At 38.1% G+C, this 22303-nt stretch overlaps 2 protein-coding genes across 12 annotated transcripts in view; both read right to left on the bottom strand.

Annotated features, from left to right (window-relative positions):
* The window catches only part of NEK10 (NIMA related kinase 10), a 123667-nt gene extending 107078 nt beyond the window's left edge, over positions 1–16589 (bottom strand). For 4 of the 6 annotated variants that reach the window (XM_075418985.1, XM_075418988.1, XM_075418989.1 and 1 more), the window contains exons 1-11: positions 16528–16589; positions 11985–12208; positions 11615–11726; positions 11231–11291; positions 10100–10230; positions 9499–9597; positions 6876–6960; positions 6106–6147; positions 3927–4005; positions 3506–3573; positions 2362–2441 (exon numbers count right to left, since the gene is read on the bottom strand). In XM_075418985.1, coding sequence (XP_075275100.1) covers positions 2362–2441; positions 3506–3573; positions 3927–4005; positions 6106–6147; positions 6876–6960; positions 9499–9597; positions 10100–10230; positions 11231–11291; positions 11615–11688 — 719 coding nt within the window. In that variant the 5' untranslated portion in view covers positions 11689–11726; positions 11985–12208; positions 16528–16589. Of the gene's footprint in view, positions 1–2361; positions 2442–3505; positions 3574–3926; positions 4006–6105; positions 6148–6875; positions 6961–9498; positions 9598–10099; positions 10231–11230; positions 11292–11614; positions 11727–11984; positions 12209–12272; positions 12343–16527 lie in introns of those variants that run through there. The other 2 variants (XM_075418986.1, XM_075418987.1) reach the window with 2 other exon arrangements.
* Positions 16590–18789: 2200 nt separating this feature from the next.
* Positions 18790–22303, bottom strand: part of SLC4A7 (solute carrier family 4 member 7) — an 89830-nt gene continuing 86316 nt past the window's right edge. For all 6 annotated transcript variants that reach the window (XM_075418978.1, XM_075418979.1, XM_075418980.1 and 3 more), the window contains one exon: positions 18790–21250. In XM_075418978.1, the coding sequence (XP_075275093.1) occupies positions 21169–21250 (82 nt within the window). In that variant the 3' untranslated portion in view covers positions 18790–21168. The remainder of the gene's footprint in view (positions 21251–22303) is intronic.

Raw genomic sequence — 22303 nt, 5'->3', positions numbered from 1 at the left:
TCTGGCATAAACTACAACAGCTAGATGTCTTGCAGTTTTTTACTAGTTTATATTGGACATTCCAGGAACTGTCAGAGTTCAGCGTGCTTTCCATCTAACCACTCGGGTCTGCCAGGAGCAAAGAGGAGATCACAGAATCACAGAATCACAGAATGGTAGGGGTTGGAAGGGACCTCTGTGGGTCATCTAGTCCAACCCTCCTGCTGAAGCAGGGTCACCTACAGCAGGCTGCACAGGACCTTGTCCAGGCGGGTCTTGAATATCTCCAGAGAAGGAGACTCCACGACCTCCCTGGGCAGCCTGTTCCAGTGCTCTGTCACCCTCAGAGGGAAGAAGTTCTTCCTCATGTTCAGACGGAACTTCCTCTGCCTCAGTTTGTGCCCATTGTCCCTTGTCCTGTCACTGGGCACCACTGAAAAGAGCTTGGCCTCATCCTCCTGACACCCACCCTTCAGATATTTATAAGTATATATTAGGTCCCCTCGCAGCCTTCTCTTCTTCAGGCTGAACAAGCCCAGCTGCCTCAGCCTCTCCTCGTAGGGGAGATGTTCCAGTCCCCTCATCATCCTCGTAGCCCTCCGCTGGACTCTCTCCAGTAGCTCTTCATCTTTCTTGAACTGGGGAGCCCACAACTGGACACAGTACTCCAGATGAGGCCTCACCAGGGCAGTGTAGAGGGGAAGGAGAACCTCCCTTGTCCTGCTGGCCACACTCTTCTTGATGCACCCCAGGATTCCATTGGCTTTCTTGGCAGCCAGGGCACACTGCTGGCTCATGGTTAACCTGTCATCCACCAGGATGCCCAGGTCCCTCTCCGCAGAGCTGCTCTCCAAGAAAGGCGACTGCCATCATTTTACAATAACATCACAATTTATTTGCACCACACTGTAGGCCATCAGTGGAGAGAGATGAGATAGCTTATAACAAAACTACTAGAAAAGATTTTGCTATATCAATACCTGACTGAAAATACACAGGTGTCAGAACTTTACCTTGAGCATAAAGTTACACATTGTCTGATTCCACTAAACAAACATGTCCCTAAATGAAAAAGTCAAAACATATTTTAACACAATTAATCTACAAGCAAAGTCTCACCTTTTAGAAAGGAAATCGTATTCATGTAATATCACCAGCAAGTTCTCAACAATGGTGAGCTCACTTATCTTCTCCCTACATTCTGGACTACAAATTGATTATTCCTGGCATTTATATCAAATTAAATTATATGAAAAAAATACATTGCTCTTTAGCCTCCCTCCTTATACATTTGACCGATTTTTATTTTTTTTACAAATCTTAAGTGGTAATATTATATCTTGCACACAAATACTTATAGCCGCTAAAATATGCTGGGTCAAGAGTGACATTGTAACAATTTCCAATTTTCCCAGTATAAAAAAAAGTAAATGTGAATGCATAACAGTAAAGACATAAATGTATTTCCTTTGTTTCATACTAGAAATTAAGCAAATGAGGTACATTTTTAGAATCAAATACAATTTCCATAAATATTTGTAATATATTCCAAACACTTTCTTGCCCAGTCCAAATGTAACACATTTAATTTTGTGAAGAAACTTAAATGGAAGTTGAAAATTTATATATAACATCATTTAAATTAATACAGATATCAAAAAAATTCAACTGAAAGAGAATGAAAGAAATTTGGGAAAAGAGAAAATCCAGAGAAATCTTAGTAAATAAATTTCTACTGATCTCAAGGAATTGTATCTATTCTCTTCAGTTCTGTAGTTTTCCTTATAATTTTTCATTTAAAACATAAAATTGTTACACAAGTCTGGCAGTCAGCAGAACAATAATGTAGAAGCAGCTGCTTTTCTTCCACAAAACTATTAAGGATGAAAGATGCTGTATCTTCCTTTTCTTCCCTCCACACCAGGAAAAAAAAAGCCTTATCTTTATTTACAACAGTCATTAGTGAAGGGAGGATACGTATACATGGATTTGAGTGTGTGCATCCATTATTAACTACACTGAACAATATTGTTGTTGGTTATTGTGAGGCACTGTTATATTAAGCTCAGCACAAAAGATTTTTATATGCAGGAAGTCAGTAAGAATTCCAGAATCCTCCACAAGGACTGGAAAGAGAGAGATTCTGTAACTCCAGTCTTGCAAAGTTCTCCACACAAGTAAGAAATCTGCTGCAAGGACCAAGGTTTCTGCATAGTTTCTATTGCTTCAATATAGAATTAAGCACATTTCATAGACCTCCACATAACAAGGCCTCATTTTGAAAAAACAGAGGTCTTCCTCATGAACAGCGGTTTTAATATTGTGTCAAGAGAAAACGTTAAAATGCTTATTGTGAACTATGGCACATTAAGTTGAACCTACCTTTCTGCTAGACTAGTCAGAGCAAGGAGGGCACCCAAAAGCACATTGCTGTCTCTGGCGGATAACAAATTTACTAAGGTCTGGAAAATGAAACATGAAACAAAATAAATAAATGTAAATTATATTCTTTTCTTTTATGACTCAAACACATATATTTATTGAAAAGTCAAAATTAAGATACCAGATCCTTACACAATATACTAAAAGTCTTAGCTACATCTAAGGTACGCTTTAAGTACACATAAATATACACTTAAAGTCTCAGAATATACTCAGTCTTAGGACAAGCAAGGATATTTCTTCTCAAACTGCAATTAGCATCTCCCTTGACTGCTAAAGCATCTGTCCAACCCCATTGCAAAAATCTGTTTCTGTGTAAAACACTTTAGAACTCTAAATCAAGGCCTCCTGAAGCAAAAAGTTAATTTTCAGTTTATATTTAAACAATGCAGTATGTAATTTAAGGCCCTGCATATATTCTGTTAATAATTTATATGAAAGTAAACTTCATATTTGTCTAGATCCTCTAAGAATACATTGTCTAATACTATCTGATGACAACTGCCAATGTTTTACTGCAGCATAATAGAATCACAAAGCACTAGTTATACTGATCTTGATCTCTATCGTTTCTCAGTTTGGCCACAAATTAGCAATGGTTAAGTATAGATCCTTACAGTGATGGCAATGTATAGCAAGGGATGTCTAAGGTTGTCACTATCTCAGTTAACACTGTTCCATTTAGACACAGAATACTTTATAAGTGAAAAATCATAGCAGAAGTTTATACAAAATACATAAATTAAACATATATTTATATTAAATATATAAAACAATTTCTATTATAGTAACATGTAGCTCAAGACAGTGTAAACGTATTAATTTTTATATGAACAAGTTTAGTCCAAACTTTTAAGACCTATTTCTCTCAAACAACCAATAACCATGCATCAGGCCAATTGACTTACAAGAAATAACTTTTATGATACTACTAACGCATCTGTAAAACACAGAACTGAGATTATCTTACTTTACTAGCTTGACAATGAAAGGAATTTACTCCCATCTAAATCAAATCTGAAAAGCAGAAGTCATTCAGTTAAGTAGCTAATCGGTTATAATTAGCAATTTTATAAACACTTACTCTATGTGCTCCACTTGCTATAACCCATTCTCTTTGATCTTTAACAGCAGCAAGCTTTTGGAAAATGTCTATGGAACAAAGGAAGTCACATAAATTGAGGCTTTACCACCCAATATTTTTTGCTTCACTGAACAGATAACAAAGCAAAACACTGGATAAGTTCTTTGAACCATAACTGGCTTATTTTACTCTGTTATTTCAGTGCACAAAGAGGTATTGATTTCTTAAAGAAATATTGCTTAGGTACAAAAACAAGATGTGCTTTTCCACAGAAATTTCACTTTTCATTTGTGTGATGATGCCTACAATGAATCTAGTAATGTCAAACTTAATGATCATCTCAAATATTTTAAACATTCTAAGCCTCACCCAAAAAGTTGTAAGTGCCCTTAAATTTTATGTTATCAGCTATATCACTTACATGTCATGTTGACCAACTTGTCTACATTATGCTGCTCTTCTCCATAATCAAGATAGCCAATTGCTACTGTTTCCATATACTACAAGTAGAGGGGAAGAAATAAAGGATACCATCAAAAATAAAGTTGTTAGAATTCATAAACCTAGAGTGTTATGCACAGAAATAGCCCGTAGGTGGCGCATCTGCTTCACGAGAAAGGTAAGGCTGCAGCATCCCGCACACTTCTGCTGCAAAACTTGGCAGGGAACAGAAGACATCTTCTGTTCAGAAGACATAAGATTCCAAAAAGCAAGGGCAAAATTCCACAAGAGTACAATCCACTGAAGACTATCAAATACACTGAAGCTAATTCTAGGGCCAGAATTCCCTTCTTTGCAAGCTGCTAGAGGTTTGTAAGAGTTCTGGGGAATTATCACTTCATGTTTCCACTCTGAAACTTTTCCCTCAGCATCTACTACTGGCCGCTGTTTGGAGCAGCCAGACGGACCTTCAGCCCACACAGCTGGCAGGCTCAGACAAGGGGAGATTTCGTTTCTTCTTTTTTTTTTTTTTTTTGGACATAGCCAGCTGGTGGGAAATTGTGGTCAATCTTTTTTAATAACCCTAATAACTACCTGGTGAAATATATTTTTCCAGGAAATGAGAATTATCACAAGGATGTAGTGTTTGTTAGTACACAAAATCATGATATGATTCATGGCATCACTTAAATATTGGTCTTACATACGGTGGCATTTTGAAATTTCCAGAACGCTGTACAGGGAAACCACAGCAGTTTCAAGCAGATGGTAGAGAGGCTAGAACTACAGTAGCAGCACATAATTTAGAAAATTCACAGGAAGAGGACACTACTATGCAAATTAATATTAGTAATAATAATTTGATTCGTGATTTGTAGTAAAACATCCCAAATTAGTTTAAAATGAGCACAGTTTTTTTACCTGAAACTGTAAAAAAAAAAAAATAGCTTTTAACGTTGTATAAAATCGTTGAATGAAGGACATGTGATTTGGCAAGAAGATTTGGGTACACAATTCACCTTGCAATTACTGCCACCCTCCAAATTTCTGAGGGATTTTGGAAAGTCTCAGCTATAACTTTTTTCAAACTGCCTTTTCAGAGTGCTGGAAACCCATTTCACACTTAATTTTATCTCTCTGCAAAGGACACAAAAGATTAAGTTCCCAGAAGTTCCAAAATCACAGAAATTGTATCTCCTGAGCTTTCAAATTCTCTCTGCCAGCAACATATGCATAATAAAAATGATGATCAATTATACGATTTGTATTCCTGCCACAGAGGACTCCACTTGCAGATGTTGCCAACATCTCAGCAGGCCATTGCACTTTGCAAGCTCCTCAAAAAGTAGGGCTGAGCATTAATGACATGTGACATTGGAAAATGCCAACCAGTTCCAGCGGGAACCATATTCATTAGAAATTAATAATCTTTAACTCCTGCCACATTTCAAACAGCTGATTGTCTAACCAAAGGGCTCATAGCACACTCTTGGTTCTTCAAAATACAGGTAGGTCCATAGATATTAATGAATGATGACTGCATTCTAGAAGATAATTTGTTACAAAAATTATTTTTTTCCTAGAAAGAAAACTCCTAACAATTTCAAAGATATTCAAGATATGTCCTATCTCACTGCTAAACTGGCACTAATGAACAAGTATTAAAAACCCAAGAGTAAAGCAGTAGTAACACAGAGCAATAACAATACAGCAGTCAGTTATCAATAATGTTTTGTAATGCAAAAGTACTGTAGTCCCCAAATTTAAACCTGTTTAGCATTCAATCACTACACTTATACCTTTGAAAACTCATTTGTTACAGTTCAAGGTGACTTTACTCATCCTCCTTCAAAAGCCTAAAGTTTCTTTTGACTGAACCAATTGTGCTGACTTTTCTAATCCTTCTCTCATTTCAGGAGGTATTTGTTAAGCCTCCTAACTAAAAATCCTGGGTTAAATGCTGCTAGATTATAAGGAGAGCTGCTTTGTGCACTAGTGAAAAAAAACCACACCAACTGCTTATGTGCAAACAGAGGAATACACCCAGTTCTTTCCATAAACCAAGGATATATGTACACTGGTTTTTACAGTGTATTTCATTCTAATCACAATAAACTGACATGCAACATAACGGACAAAGGTACTATGAGGAATTCTACCTGAGCTAGGTTTTCAATCCCACCCAAGCTGTGGAGCATTTCCTAAAAGAAAATTTAAAAAAAAAAAAAAAAAAGTCAAAATGCAGAAAACACTAGAATGAGAGAACACTAGAATATAAATGCTTTGTTTGCTATGAATGTTGAGAAATCTTAACTCCAGTGGTCGAAGTCAATGGATTTTGGAGATGCTTAGCACCTTCAGAGTTCAGAATTACTTATAACAAGTATATAAACAAAAAAAAAGAAGTTAAATTTTAATGGGTCTAACATACATCTTAACAGATGTCTGAGGCTTAGTCCTATGAATAACACCTATAACAGCCAGAGTAAAATTAAAAGCTAGTTGTTTGTTGTTGAGAGCATTGGGCTGCTAGGAGGAACAGGCAGCTTTCAGTTTTCTTCACTTACTAGATTATAGGAATTTTACATACCTATACGGTAAAGTCAAGTATAGAGTCTAGCTCTCAGAGCAATGACCAAGCCGTTTGTTATGGAGATTTACACGTTCTTTGTTAGGGTTAGCAACAACAGACACTACATAAGAAATATCACAAATTCAGTAAGTTATACAGTAACAGTGCAAATTCACTCTTGGAATCTGTTTGTTTGCAAATCACATCTTCACACACAGAAATATAGGTATACACATATAATAAGTATGCATCCATAAGACTGCATGTTTTTATACACATGCACCAACACAACTCATATGCATGATGCTTATATGCATCCTCTTCGCCAAGCAAGAAACAATATTTTGACATACTGACCTGATAGCATGGATCCCTTATTAGCAATCTCAGGCAGATTAATACTCTAAGAAAATGCATGGATGGAGCTTGATTAACCCACTCGCTGTAAAAGAAATACTCAAAACAGAAACCAAATACAACAAAAAAAAGTGTCAAAACACTTAGATAAAACACTTCAGGAATCAATGGACTAGAAGATTAGTGACCTACAACAGCTGTACAACATACTATACCATAGAACTTCTAATATCATTTATATTCATATATAGTAACAGCTTTAAATAAACTTCTTTCATTACACGAACATTGCCAGCCATCACTTGGTATCTCTGAACTGATGCAGGAAAGTACATGCTTATCTCTAAACACAAACTGATCATGCTTTGTTATAAACTTATTTTAAGTGTTTGGTTAAAGACCTAAAAGGGCAAAATCACTGAGAAACCACTTATCAAACTTCAGTGCACAAAATATACTTATATAAAAATATTTAAACAACACATGGGTGCTACAGAAATTTAAACAGCTAGATTTGAAATAATTTTTTGAATTATCATAATCTATTCTGGGTTTTAAAAACTCCAATACCGTTAGTCCTTGGAATAATTTGTAATTTACTTTAAACGTTCTTGATATACAATCATACTTCCAAATAGAACTTCCTCTTTTATATTTCTCCATGCAATTCCCCAGCACACGACTTGTCAGAAAACACAACTCAGATTTGCACACAGCGTCCAGGGACAGTAATCCTGCATAAATACCAGTAATGAAATCACTATTTTCATTGTCTGTTGAAGGTATATATCTCAATTCTCCTACTCAAAATAAACCTGAAATTGGACGTCTTTGCAGTAGCTTTTTTTGTTGTTGTTTTGACTGAGAAGACAGAATCTGTAGTATCTTTGCAAGCTTCCAAGGAAGGGAAGAAGTCTATGAGACATGGCAGTCCTCCTCCCTTTTTATCATTTGCATTTGGGAACAATGTCAATGGCTAAAAATATTTTGATAAAAATAAATGTTTTACAAATAGATACCAATGAAATCTCAGCTCTTCTATGCCAATATTCTGCCCAAAATACTACTATTTTTCATTATGCTTCCATAATTGGCCACTTCAGAACAGCATGAAACTTTCACGGAAAGAAAAGAGCAACCATTCCTGGCAGGCAAAATTTGTAGGTCAGATTTTAAAGGGGCCTGAAGATATTACCACGGTGGTTTTCCAAAGTTATTCTTTCAAAAAGCTTTGACTCTTGACAGAAGTTAGTTTCTTCAATGGAGCAACACATCTGTCACATTTCCAAGCAGGGACCATAAATCTCTGAGCCCGGTTAATGTTTGAGGACCTCTTCCACTATAGTTATATTTACAATACACATTACTAGATACCCTAGTGTACCTCCAGCATGTGCCATCAGGATTTTTTCTGCCTGCTTAGTTATACTCTTTGTCCAAACCACTTAAGCTAAGCTGATCACAGCTTGCTTGTCAACAGAACTACCAACCGGGACTTCTGCTGAAACAGTGATGCCTGTAAGCGGGTGTGATTTTTTGCTGCATCAACACAGTTATGCCAGCAAAAGTATGTAGTGAGTAAATATGAGCTAGGTATGGCACAAGGTATAAATAGAACTTGGGAAGACACAAGGCAAGTTATTCTTATTTTTTTTGGCAAATGAAGCTGAGCCACTGACATCCAACTGGTGCATGCTGAGATTATAAAATTCACTTGCAAAGAGAGAGGTACCAGATATACTAATCACTTCAATGATCCGTCAAACTCACTGCTATTTAGATAATCAGAGATCACATCCCTAGTTCCCTAGTTAGTTCTGGAAAAGGGTCTAAGGAAACTATGTGAATTTTTTGGTGGTTTTTAGGTACTTCCGTAAACTCTAGCAGTTACACTTTAATACCTTTAAATGCTCTAGGATTCTTCCTTTAAGCTTCTGTACCACTTAAGATTTTTCAGAAAATGTACTTGGGATTTAAAAAGGAAAAATACAATACACTGCAGTGGTGTATAGTACTAGAAATCCTGAAATACATATTCTTTTATTCAGAAAATATATTTTTTATCTCCCCTATTTTTTTGAGGTCTTGCACATCTTCCTTGCTCAAATGAGGGCAGCTTAAGAAAGGGTTTTCCCTTTCTAATCCTGTTATACACTCAAATACAAATTAATATGAACAGTAGCACAAACTCACCTGAATTATATGAAAGCCACTGACCTTTCTATATCTAGGTAGCAGCCCATAAAACACAAGTAAAATTGGTAAAACAATGAAATTAGAAAAGCAAACCACAGATTACAGGCACCAGATATGAACAAATGATCAAGAAAATATAGCAGATGTTAGAAATTTGGTCATCCAAATTATGTCATATACCCAGGCCTTCCTTCTTCTGTCCCACTAACCCAAGCATTCAGTCTTCAAAGCCAATACAGAAATGATTGTTTAAAACTAAGTTTATACAGAGATGTGCAGCTGGTAGTTTCCACACAGAGGTGTATTGAAACACATATGCCATATATATCGTTGAAACAATATGAAACATTATCCATGCATCTTGGTTCTTCGCTTAAGGAGAGAAAGAGTGACCCTCTTTGGATATGAGTACGTTCAATATACTGACCTGCAGGTAAGTCTGTTCTTCACTAAAGCTGTAAAGATCTCTTGAAACAGCTTACGTTTGGGATGTTTGCTAAAATTTCTCTCATTCTCGTAGGTCACACTAATGAGGAAAAAAAAAATAAAATGCTGAATTGCTGATTATCTTGCCACAACATAATTTTAGATTGCTAAAACTTAACATCAGCAAGAAAAATTAAGAAATGTCATATCAGCAGTTAACAATGGAATAACACAACTTCAGATTTCCAGACACTAACAGCATGGAAGAACAGTCTGTCTCACGCACAATTTGGGAACTACGATAATGATATAAGCTTTCCAAATAAAGAAACCATTACTTTATTTAAATTGACTATATTAACTCCCAACAGTACACTCTGCTGAATGGGAGCATGTGTCTGAAACTTACCAAGGCAGGCACGTTCACAGTTAGTTTTATAAAGTTAAAAATATGTAATTCTTATCTTGGATAGTAGCTTAACATGAAAGTAGAAGTAACAGACACAAGTACAAATATAAATGCTTTCAACACCTCGAGAAGCATAAGAAACACAAATATGTTCAGAGATACAAAGAGTCATCATATTAGCTTTTCTTCATACCTAAAGTTTTCAAGTTCAACAGCTTCTGTTGATTCTTGCCATTGACCATGGGGTTTTTGTTCATCGCTTTTGACCTTTTGCCGAGTTCTTGTCACACTGGTTTGACCACTTTCAAAATGCATAGCTGGAAGCTAAGGAGTAAAAGGATAATACTCACGAGTTACACACTGCATTTTAAGTTTTATAAGAATGTTATTAAGCAAAAGTACTTTTTCCCAAGTTCTGACTTGAACTTTGGACCTATAATCTGCCATTATAAAATATACACACAACCCATGCAAAACAAAACTGACATGGTAGAGAACTGATATAAAGCAAGGCTGGAAAACAAGCACACGGAGATATACAAAATGTGAAGAACAGCGTCTTTTAAAATTTATAATAGCAAAGCTCAACAGAATCTGCAACACATGCTCATTATCTATGCTCCTACCTGTCCCACTTCTACAGTTTCACAGCCTTCACATTCTGTTTAGGCTGTAGAACTCAGATGTTTCAGCCTTCTGCTCAGAAGTAATTCCATGCCTCTACAGGAAGGGAGTGTGTAACTTCTACCTCGCATGGACAACTACTTAAGTCACTCTGTCATATCTTTTTACAGAACAGAAAGGGAGAAATTGCTCTGGCATTCCAAGGACTCATACCCATCATCATGTGTTGGTTTTCCTTGCTTCAAATGGCAAACACAAGCTTCACTCGGTGACTTGAAGTGAAGGAGATTTTACTGTGTCCTATAAGTTTCATGAATTGATATCTATCCCCTGAAGATTTTTAGCTGAAGTGCTATTCTCCAGAGACAAAATATTTATGGTTAAAATGCTGATTTTTTTTAATTTCATATTCTTTACCACTCTTCATCATGTTATAAGTAATACATCTCTAAGCCTACCTTCTCATGACATTGTGGAACAGTATGGAATATAGCAAATCTGTTAGGCTACCTAACTATAAGCAACAATAAAAAAATTAATAGATTATTTTTTAAAAGTGACACCACATCCACTACCCAAGATTTTGCTGGGACACAATATCCTAAGTATATGCCACAAACCATAATCATCATTACTTATAATTATACATTTCTACAGTGTGTTTCATAGTTATTGAAAAACAATAGTTATTGGAAAATACCTGTTGATTCCTTGATGGAACATTTAAGAGAGACTGAAGCCTTTTAAGATCAGAAAAATTCCTAGGATAAAACACAATAGCATAAATATATGTGCAATATTTACATAAAAGTACTTTTGTAAGAGTAAAGAAGGTCAACAAGCAACAATGATAGAGACAGAAAACAGTTTTCTAGTGTTGCCTAGTGTCCCCATTTTGCACAGAGAAGAATTTACAGCTTCTACAGAATGTATTAAATCAACAAAGGTGTAAATAAACTTTGTGACCAGAGTAACAGTTGTCATGTTTATACCGCATTTCAAATTAAAGCATTCTGCTTTGGCAGTTAGTGCAAATTCCACACAGGTCCTGCTGAAGTTCAAAGACAGACATCAGATACTATACCTCATACAGATCCTATGAGCTTTTTTGTCTGCTGCCTTTTCTGTGCTCTTCAACTTTTTGTCCTGATCAGGCATTGTGTATCACTATTATCAGATGGCTAAAAACTCATTTCCTTAAAATGAAAGTAGATAGATAGAATTATCTCATTGCAGCAAAAGCAATAAATATTTACTTACAGAATCAACTAATAAAACTTTAAGAAAAAAAAATAGCTTCGGCAGGGGGGTTGGACTAGACGACCCACAGAGGTCCCTTCCAACCCCTACTATTCTGTGATTCTGTGATTCTGTGATTTTCTTAACATGAACCCTTAAGCATTATGTGAGGGTATCCTTTGGAATTCCAGATATCAACAAGAAAGTAAACTAACCTAACATATAGAAACTTTATTTTCCCAACACATGAGCAGATAATATTGGCTGTCTTGCAATTACACTTCATTTTCATTGGGATTTTTCCTCTTCTTGCATATTATTACCATTATTTTTCACCATGGATTATCTACTTCTGTTACAGCAGTGCTTATAGGCCGATATCAAGGTTGTATCATACAAGCTGTTGTCCAGACACCAAAGAATATAATGGTTCTATCACCTAAGAAACAAGACAGATGAAGGGTAGAAAAAGAAGGTATCCGACAAATAAATGAGATGCATACATCATGCAGTCTTACAGAAGAACCACAGAAATCTTCAGTAGTTTGGAATCTGGGTCTTTTGAATTTCAGCTGCATGCCTTACGCCTACAGAGCCCAGCTCTTCTTTCAGAGGGACAAGCAGCTTATTTCCACCGATGAGCAGAGCTGTATAGCCTGGCCTCAATAGATCCATCACCACATACGAGATCCACTGCAGACAAACATTCAGTCTGTAGGTCTGACTTCCCACAAAAGACCACAGCAGGTTACTTGCATAGTATACAACATTTGTTCTCTGAAAAAATCTTATAAAGCCCTAAAAAGAGATATAGAAAAAGGATAGTCAAGAGGAATCTCTTCCTGCCACAAGAGCAACTATATTGATTGGTGCAGATTCTGCTCTAAGTGAAAAAAAAGATGGTCAGGAGCAGGCTGAGGATGAAGAATTATCCCAGAAACTGCGCACAGCTGTAGCGTATTGATAGAGCACCTCCAGTTTAAAAAAAACAAGGATATAATACCACTGTCTGATCCTTTCTACCCATTTTACTATTCACTAAAGATGAACCATTTGGATGTTCCCTTTGGTGTCTCTTTAATAGGATTCTCCTTATGAAATATAATAGCCTCCGTTTATATTTGTGTAGTGTAGACTCCCTCTGCTATTGATTTTTATTCCTCTTCCTCTAAAGGCAAACAAGAAGAAAACCTGGTAGGAAATAAAAGCATCATAAGCTACCAGAAAATGCTGCTTCCCAACTGAAAATCAGAGTTATTTTCCCAATTATACTTTCTTGCATCAGACACAGAACTATCCAAAATGCAACTCTTGACAGTATGAACTCCTGCACTGTATTAACTCACTCTAGCAAGTGGCCCGTAAGCCCAGCTCACCCATTTCTACCCTTTCGAACAAGCCTTTATCCTACCACCAGTCACCTCACAGAGAATGATTGATCTGGACCCCCAGCAAATTCCTTCTCTCCCCTCCATGCATCCATTCAATAGGGTTATTAAAAAACACCTCCGAACACTTCTGTTGTACCACTTACCACCAAGGAATGAATACAAACAGGAGCTGTTCTACCAGTCAGCAGACACAATTCCTGAATTTAGATTAAACTAAATGAAGTTAGTTCAAAAGCATGTTTAAGGACCCTAGTAAGAATTTCCATGTATTGTTTATAACCTCTCCCCAATACCCCAATCCATTTGGCATATTACTGAGGCATGACACGATGCAATCATCGCCTCTTATTTGCACACTACGAAATACTGTGAAACTCACAAATTCTCAACTTGCTCAGGGGTACATGTGTACAAAGAACAATTTCAATCAATTAAAGAATCACCAAACAAAACCGCACACAAAATAACTTGCACATGAACAAATACAATTATATCTTAAAATTTTCAGCATCCCATTTTAAAAAAGTAATCCTTGGGTTAAACCTCTAAACTACAAGCAGCAGGACTCCCAGTATGGTTAGGATTTCATCCAAAATTGTTAGGTCTTCGTGATTATTTACAAAATCTTACCAACTGCAGACCAACGTTGCCTTAGGGCTGCCAGGCCAATGCTTTTGCTGCCTGCCATACCTTAGTAAAGATGGAACAGAGTAACAGCTAACTCATAAAGGTTCATTGTCATTACAGACCCAAATGTCCCTGTACAAAACCGAACCTGACAAATACCAAGCCAAACTCCCTTCACTGCTGTCTGAGAACGCAGGGATGCAGCTTCCCCAGGGATGCAGCCCTCGCTTGGCTCTGAGGACTCATCCTGAAGTTACCTCTCCCTTTCCTAGAGGGAGTCAGAAAGCACTTCGACAAAAAGAGGCCAGCCCTGGCCACAGACTGGCCCTGCATAGCCTCTTTGGTCTGCCAGCACAGCATCAGCACAGGTGCACCGCTCACTGGGTAGGGAAACCTGATTCAGGTCACAACTAATCTCTCCTACTTTACCCTGATTACCTTAGAGCTCGTCCCCAAGTACTTCTGCTGTACAAGGGCATGGATGATATACAGAAAAGAGCATTTATCCATGCAGCTCAAAGTGCTGTGCCCTTCAGCTTTACTACAGAGATAAATCAATTAATTAACAGGCAGCTGCTGGTGAAAATGGCAGCCCCTTTCCCTTCCCAGCCTCTGCCACTCACCTCCGCTTCTTCAGCGTATTTTACACAAACCTGAGCCAATTTAGAGAGCTAAACAGACAGAAAACCATATGCTTCTCTTTGTACAGTTAATTTGCTACTAATTTAGCTCACTGTTACAGTGGCCTGATGAGCATCTCTGCTGACAAGGCAGGTGGCAGGAATGTACAGCTGTGAATAGAGGAAGAAGAGCAGAAAACCCTGTCATCCGCAGCCAGTCATTAAATCAGGTAGGTGTACCAGCACCACACCCCGAGTAAGGGGTAGACAAATGGAAACAACCCCCTGCTTTCCTTGTATCAGCCATGAACCTGAGAGATAGCAAACATTAAATATTTTCTTACCTATTCTCACAGTTATTTGACCTTCCTGAAACCACTATATGAGTGTTCCCAATCCTGTGTTTCTTCTTTACTCATGCCAGCAGAAATTTCCATGGAGTCAGGCTATTAACTATCCTCATAACTATCTCCCAGCTATTAAGCCAGCCCCATGAGTAATGCATAAGAAACAACAAACAACACTCGCATTTCACTTAGGTTGTGCCAGAAAAAGATTGAGATCAGACAACTCTTTAAAAGAACAGGAACACATTAAAAGGAAAATGTCCTTACAGCATAGTGTCTTGTTCAATTCCATTTAAAACAACGAAATGAGAGCAATATTAACTAATTCATTTTAACTGGGGATAATTACATATAATTAGTTATGTTAATTCAACTACATAGGAAGAGGGATGCACTGGCATGCAGGGCAGGACAAGAAATGCTCCAAGAACCCTGTCAGAAATGAAAGAATTCACATGATGACAAACAGGAGACAAAGGAATTACCACCCCAGACTTGATCTGTGGCCCAGTCTAGTATCTGTCTAGGATGAAACAAGAACATAAAACTTCACAAGGTGAAAACAAACCCCCAAATAAACAAAAATACAAAGACATCTACCACCACAAACTACAGTGTAATAGTTAGAAACTCTCAAACAAAAAGATGCCTTACATCCTTTATAATCTTTATTAGCAATAACTACCGGATAGAGATAGTTTGCAAGCCAACTAGTTGCTTGATTTACCCTTGAACTCCTCTCTTAATCGCTCCAGTGGCTGAGTTCCACTATCTATTTGTACCTGGAAGGTTAACTGGCTTAAGCTGGGTAAATCAGCAGTAGATACGTCACATCTTGGCTTTAATCAGACTTTGGATGCTGTTGCTAGATAGCAATGCACGTAATACCATAAGCTGGGTGTGAGATAGAGGAAAATTCACTACTTTAAAGAGCAATTATCAATATATTATCATCAAAGTAGAAATGGCAAAGGAGGCATAAAAGACGACGAAAAGTTCTGGAAGGTACTTCTGCAGTTTGATGAAACCGAAGGGAACTCTGGCCCGCTTCCCCTCGTGTTCTCAGGGAGGGGAGCAGCCAGAAGGATGGGTCGCCACCCCTGACTGCCCATATCTAGGAAATTCCACACTGATGAACCCGTGCAGACAGCGTTTGAAGAATATTTCTTATGCGTTTTACTGACCGAATTAGTACGGAAATCTGCGTGTTCAGTACCCATGAAAACTTCCACACACATATATTTATCTCAAATTTTACTGCGTTCTGTAACTTCTGTGAAGGTTCTCTGAAGATTAACTAGGATGCAACACGAGGTTTCTCTTTTTCCAACAAATCAAAATATTCGAGCCGCTGCTGGCTTTGAGAGGTTGTTTGTTTTCCCCCCGCGCCACCCCAGCTCCAGCGCAGCCAGGAACAGCCAGGCCTGCTCTGAGGCTCCTGGGCCCGCGCAGCGCCGAGTCTCCGGGCCATTTTCCAGACCACAACTCGTATCCGTAGGCGCCGCCTCAAGCCCCGCGCTCGGCTGCAGCTCGCAGATGCGGGAAAGCGAAGCGCGTGCCTGAGGAGCTGCAGCGCGCGGGCCCCCGGCGGCTCTGTGAAACCCGCCCCCCGCCCTCGCAACCAGGCCGGCCGCCTCAGGCAAAGCGACAGGGCGCCCCGGGGAGTCGCGACAGATCGCCCGGAGCCGCCCACGGGCTCGGCGCCGCGCGCGGCGCGACAGGGGAGGGGCGCAGCGCGAGCAGACACCCTCCTCCCCCCCCGCTCCCACTCACGTCGCGCCGCGCGCGCTCGCCCCCACGCAGCCTCCGCTCGTCCCGCGACGGGGTCCGCTCCCTCCGCCGGCAACGCAACCCCGCCCCGCGGCCAACCGCGGCCCGTCTTCTTCGCCGACAGCCGGGCTCGCCGGCCAATCGCGAGCCGCCGTACTCCGGGGCGCCGCAGCGACCGGCTGCGGCCGTTGCCATGGGTACGGGGACGCCAGGCGGGAGCCGCTCCCTTTCCCAACCCTCCCCCGGACAAAAGCTGGGAGAGGCGTGAGGTAATTCAGTAGGTTTTTATTGCTTTTACCAGCTTCCTGAAACGTTACAAAAGAGAAGTTCCATTTCGGCAGTAATTACTCGGACGCCAGGCGGCCGGCCCCCGCCGAGGAGCGGTCTGGGCACCGCGTCTTCGGTACAAACTGAACGCGGAGCGCGCACGGCTGGAACAACGCCTTCGCTTGCTTTGGGTTTTGTAACAAAGTAAGAAAACGTCATTGTAATTAGAAAAGCAGTCATAAAAAATTCGAACCGTACAGTATGTAATCACATTTCAATAACCAGTATTAAAACCAAAATCGTAGTTCAGCTACAGATGCCGAACCCTGGAAGACACCTTTGCGCAGGAGTATCAGCAACAATAAAAAGAAAAATATTATAAATGATGTCTTGCCAATAAAATCATTTAGAAAAGTACTGATTTTCAAACTCATTATTCCAAAGAAATGTCAGATACCAAATTCAGTATGAAAGTGTTTTTAGATTAACTTCAATGCAAGCTAAGAAGTCCTATAAGGTTTCACTAAAAGTGTTACAAAATAAAATCAACTTAAAATGACCAAGCAATTGGCTTTATTTATAGCACTACTGACTCAAAGCTGTGTGCCTCTAGTCTTAAAATCTGCTGTAAAATAAATTATTGTTGGTATAAACAAAGTATTTCACACATTTGTACTGTACTTGATAATGAATTTGACCTAGATGAGTAATTAAAACATTACTAATCACATAAAGCAAACAAGAGAACTAAAACCATGGTGGTGCTCATCTAACAGACTACATTTGTGAACGGAAAAATCACGAACCATTTCTCTTAACGATTTACAGAAGAATGTATGTACATGACAACCCTTCCAAACAGCACAGGCTCCGCGATGCCTCTTTGTGTCAGCGCGGTGTTTGACAGCCTGTCAAACCCGCCTCTGCAAAGGGCGCAAACCGGACGCTACCATGGAAAGACAGCGATGCAGGTGAAGCAAATGATAACTTACAGGAGAACTTCCATTAAATGTAGAAAAAATGGCCAAGACATTTGGTTGAAAAACCCCCACCAGGGCACCAAATTCTACCCTAACAGGTTTTACGATGACAAACTTGGCAATTTGGAACACTTCGCTGAATAATCATGTAAGATATTATGTTACAGCTGCAAAATTAATCTAGGAAGGAAGTATAATTAATTTGGGCATATGTGAGCAGAATGAGAAGCGTGTCATTGTAATACATATGAAAATACTGAGTTTTGTAGAACATAATTTAAACACGAGACTGCATTTTAAGTAAAATATTTTAGATGATAATTTAAATGGAGTGGTCAAAATTAAGACCTACACTTTATGTAAACATTCATATTTATAAATAAATTAGAAAAAGAAAAGGAAAAAAAAAAGAAATAAGGAAACAAAGAGGGACTTCCTGAGGTGGCTCTGCAGCCAGATACACAGTAGCACTAAACTCCATTCCGGGAAACCAAGGCATCTAAAAAAAAAGTGCAGGGCCGTTAATTTTCCTCTAACTGCTGGAATGGAAATACATTGGCATAGTTTTTACAGGGCTTAACGCCTACGAAAAAAAATCAGTGCACAGCAATCATCACTGCCTTTTTGCATCCGTTAAGGCAAAACACACATCTACATACAGTAAATTACGTCCCTAGCCAAGCCATTTTACTTTAATACTATGTGTGATTTTAAAGAAGAGAAGGTGTAAAATGAGGGGCGAATCACTTAACCATAGATTATCAGTGGGGTTTTATGTGCTTAATACCACATCTTTTATTCATATGGGGGAAAGTGCAAGCATAACATGCTGCTGACCAAGATCACTGGAACTAAAGGTCACTGTAAACTGCTTTGCAAGTCATGGTATTTCTGGCACCGATTACAATATCTACACAATTAAAACTAAATAAATACTGCGATTAGACTTGTGGGGCTTTGGTTTTGTTTTCTTTCACCTTTACTGGACACCCCCCCCCCCCCCCCCCCCCCCGTAATATTGACCAAAACTTAACCCTCTGAAGTAGAAGCCAGATACAAGGTGTGCAGCACCAGGGAACCCTGATTTCCAGCATTAAAAGAGTTAAAAATCTAAGAGGCATATAATAATTTTTGGGGTCTTTGGAAACTGTTGCAGAACTGTGAACATTAAATGTAAAATACTACTGCGAGGACTGTACAAAAGTAATGTACTGTGGATAAAGCTACATAAACTGCCCAAAATATCTTCGCCCTCTGATTCAGCAAGAGCTACTTGGTAGTCAACAACTGATACGCAGATGTGTACTTTTTTTTTTCTTTTTTTCTCAATAATGCAGAAAGTTTTTGGAATCCATCTGCTACAGTTTCACTGTAACTCAGTTTGACTAGAGGGAAAATATGGGTATTTCCTGAAAGAGCACATACTCAAGCTAAGGCACAAGCTATGCTACTATCCAAGGATAAAGGAACATGCATACAGGCCATTACACAGTGTTAGTCCAACTGGTAACACAGACCTCCCTTGCCTTGCCACTGACCTGAGCCTCTGTTATGACAGTTTGGATAGCATTATTCGTATTGCTGTACACTATGATTTACTTTCTTTAAACTGTCTTCTCAGAATTCAGCCAAATGTAAAAAGAAGAGAAAAAAAAGAAAAACATTATTTAATTACATTACATTTAAAGGGAATGGTAACAGTCCATGTCACTTAAATATTTGTTTTAAATGTTTCTATTAATTCCCACTGATTGCTCTAATTTTGTAATATATAATTACCTTCTCTCCAAGTGACACTTGGCTGAAGAGCACCAAAATTCTACCTCAAGTGGTATTTTCAGATGAACTCTGCCTTCCTCCAGAATCAGCTCCTTTTGCAGTTGCTGAGAATTTTACCACGTGGTCCATGGTAAAACTCCCAACTTTGCCAAAAGTAGAATTAAGCAAACAGCATCTTCTAATTTTAAATGAGCACAGATTCTAATTAAAGCCATTGCAATACATACAGCCCAGAAAGGGCTGGTGGCAATTCAGAATGTGAAGAGATCATTTCAGAAATTAAAGCCAAAAAACTAAGGTATAAGGCAAAAAAAAAATTAATAATGGAAACTGCACAGGTAAATGACCAAGATTTTCATTTATACATAAAATTCCCATTATTTCAAACACTATAATGCTAAACACTAGAACTTGAAAATGTAAGTACAATAAATGAACTGACTGCATCGTTATCAGTGAGCCCCCCAAAATCCCATTTACTTTAATAAATGAATAGTTACTTTTAAAATTCATCTTACATGATAAAAATTTATACTAATTAAAATAAATAAAATGTTTAAAAATAAGTTGGTGTGCTATCATATATGCCCTTTACAATGGAGAGGATCAGAACTGTACACACAAATACCACGAGCAATTTGTAACTCATAAAATACTGATCATAAACCTATTACAGAATTAAACTACTACTATTTAATCAAGAACACAGTAAGTTTAAAATAACTTCAGAAAAAAATATATTTGAAGAGAACATGAAATACTCTAAAGTTTCAATCTTATAGCTGAGTAAATCAGACTCTGAACGTTGATGGAAAAATGTAAGTACAAACAGGAACAAAAGAATTCAAAAGTACTAGTGTGGTAAGTATGTATAACTTCCTATAGACCAAATTGCTGACTGTAAATCCAATTTATATTGTGTAAACATGGAGCGTTCAGAATGGGAAATACTGACCTGGGACTGTAACAACAATTACTGCACTCGTACTGCTACTGGACAATAGTGAAAAAATCAAGAGTAAATAAAAAGTAGCAGAACGGAGCATTTATCTATATTTTAAGGATTATCTAACCACCTGACTTAGGGTTCTAGGCCACTTCTCTAAAACAGGAGAGACAGAATCCAGAAAACACTAGCATGTAGTGGAGACCTAAAACACAGTAGTTCTTGTCAACTGCACATTAATATTTGTTCTATGAATCACAAAAAGTATACCCTGCATAAACAAACAGTAATTGCCTGCATGGAAAACAAACTGCGGTAGCGCACTACAAACAGAGGTATTTGCAGAATTTTAAGCAATGTGGACCAGTAATCATCAGCGAAAGCTGATTTAACTTTTATGCACATATTGATTATTGAAAATAATAAGCATTCATTACAATCTTCCTATTTAAAAATGAAAATAAAATTTCCAATAAAATAAATAGCTGAAGTGTGATTACCACTCATTCATAGGAAAATCTTCTCATTATGCAAGCATATCTACAGTGCCCTAAAGAATGGCAGAATTAAATAAATGTTGCTCCTTAAAATGGAAATCACACTCCAATGGTAGAATATCCTACAGTGATATATACACACACACAAATACACGCAATTCCCCTTGATTCAGTTCTATAAAGACGTTTCAGCATCCACGTATTTCACAACAGGCAAATCTTCCACATTTATTTTCACACTTTCTGGTTTTTCAGGGCTGTTTGAAAGCAAAGAGGAAAATGTAAGGTTCGGTTCACTTTAGTAAAGGTTAACTTTCAAACATTTTATACTTAACAATGAACACTGAAAGTATTTATGCAAGGATACTTCTATGATGATGCATTTCTGTTACATTCTAGTAATTATTAGATACTATTCACAGGAACAGTACAAGCTTAAAGAGAGAAATCACCTAGATCTCATCTATAAATACCATTTCCAGGCACACTGCTTTTATTGATTCTACTGATTTAAATTTGTTTTGCAGAAGAACTTGGAGGGGGGGAAGACAGGGACGGGACACGACACACAGAACAGACACAAAACTCACAAAACTGTCTAGTCATAAATACTCAAAAATACTAACAAGCAATATCATTAATACTGATGAATTATTGGGCAGCAAAACAATTTTGTTCACCAGACAAGACTGAGAAAACATTTCAGTCTTTTCAAAATGTGGAACCATACTTGTAACAACAGTAGAGGACAGTTCGAAAGCTGTGTAAGTGTCCATTCAAGTGGAAGACCCCGAAGACAAAGGCTGGCTGGCACCTGAACAACTGACACTCTTAGGGACCCAGCCGCTGCCAGTGACTTATCCAAAGGCAGAAAGGAACGTCCCGAGGCACTTACAGGACTGTAGAAGAGAAACTGGAACAGCATAAAAGGGAGGATTCCCTAAGCATGTATTTTAGAATACACAAAACATCTGTGGAGTTGCTCCTTAAGGAATAAAAAAAAAAATATTAGAGACTCATGCAAAGAGAAAAATTCTGGGATTCCTCAGAAAATGTAAGTGTGCCTGGACTCTGCAGAGTCTATAAAATATGAGACATGGTGAAGGAAGAAAGAAAAAGTAATCTGGATCAGTTCAGGAAAGGAAAAGAAAATTTAAAATACAATTTTTTAAAAAAGATAAAGTTTTTAAGCAATAATGCCAACCCACACAGTATGTTGTCTGGAATTCCAAAAGACATTGCTTGCTTCAAACTGCATCCTATTTGAAATCTATAAATCCGAAAATAGCGGTGCCTACAGAATGATTTTT

This window comes from Opisthocomus hoazin, chromosome 4 (genome assembly GCF_030867145.1).
Source record: "Opisthocomus hoazin isolate bOpiHoa1 chromosome 4, bOpiHoa1.hap1, whole genome shotgun sequence".
Taxonomy (NCBI): Eukaryota; Metazoa; Chordata; class Aves; order Opisthocomiformes; family Opisthocomidae; genus Opisthocomus; species Opisthocomus hoazin.
This window is presented reverse-complemented; position numbering and strand designations above follow the sequence as displayed.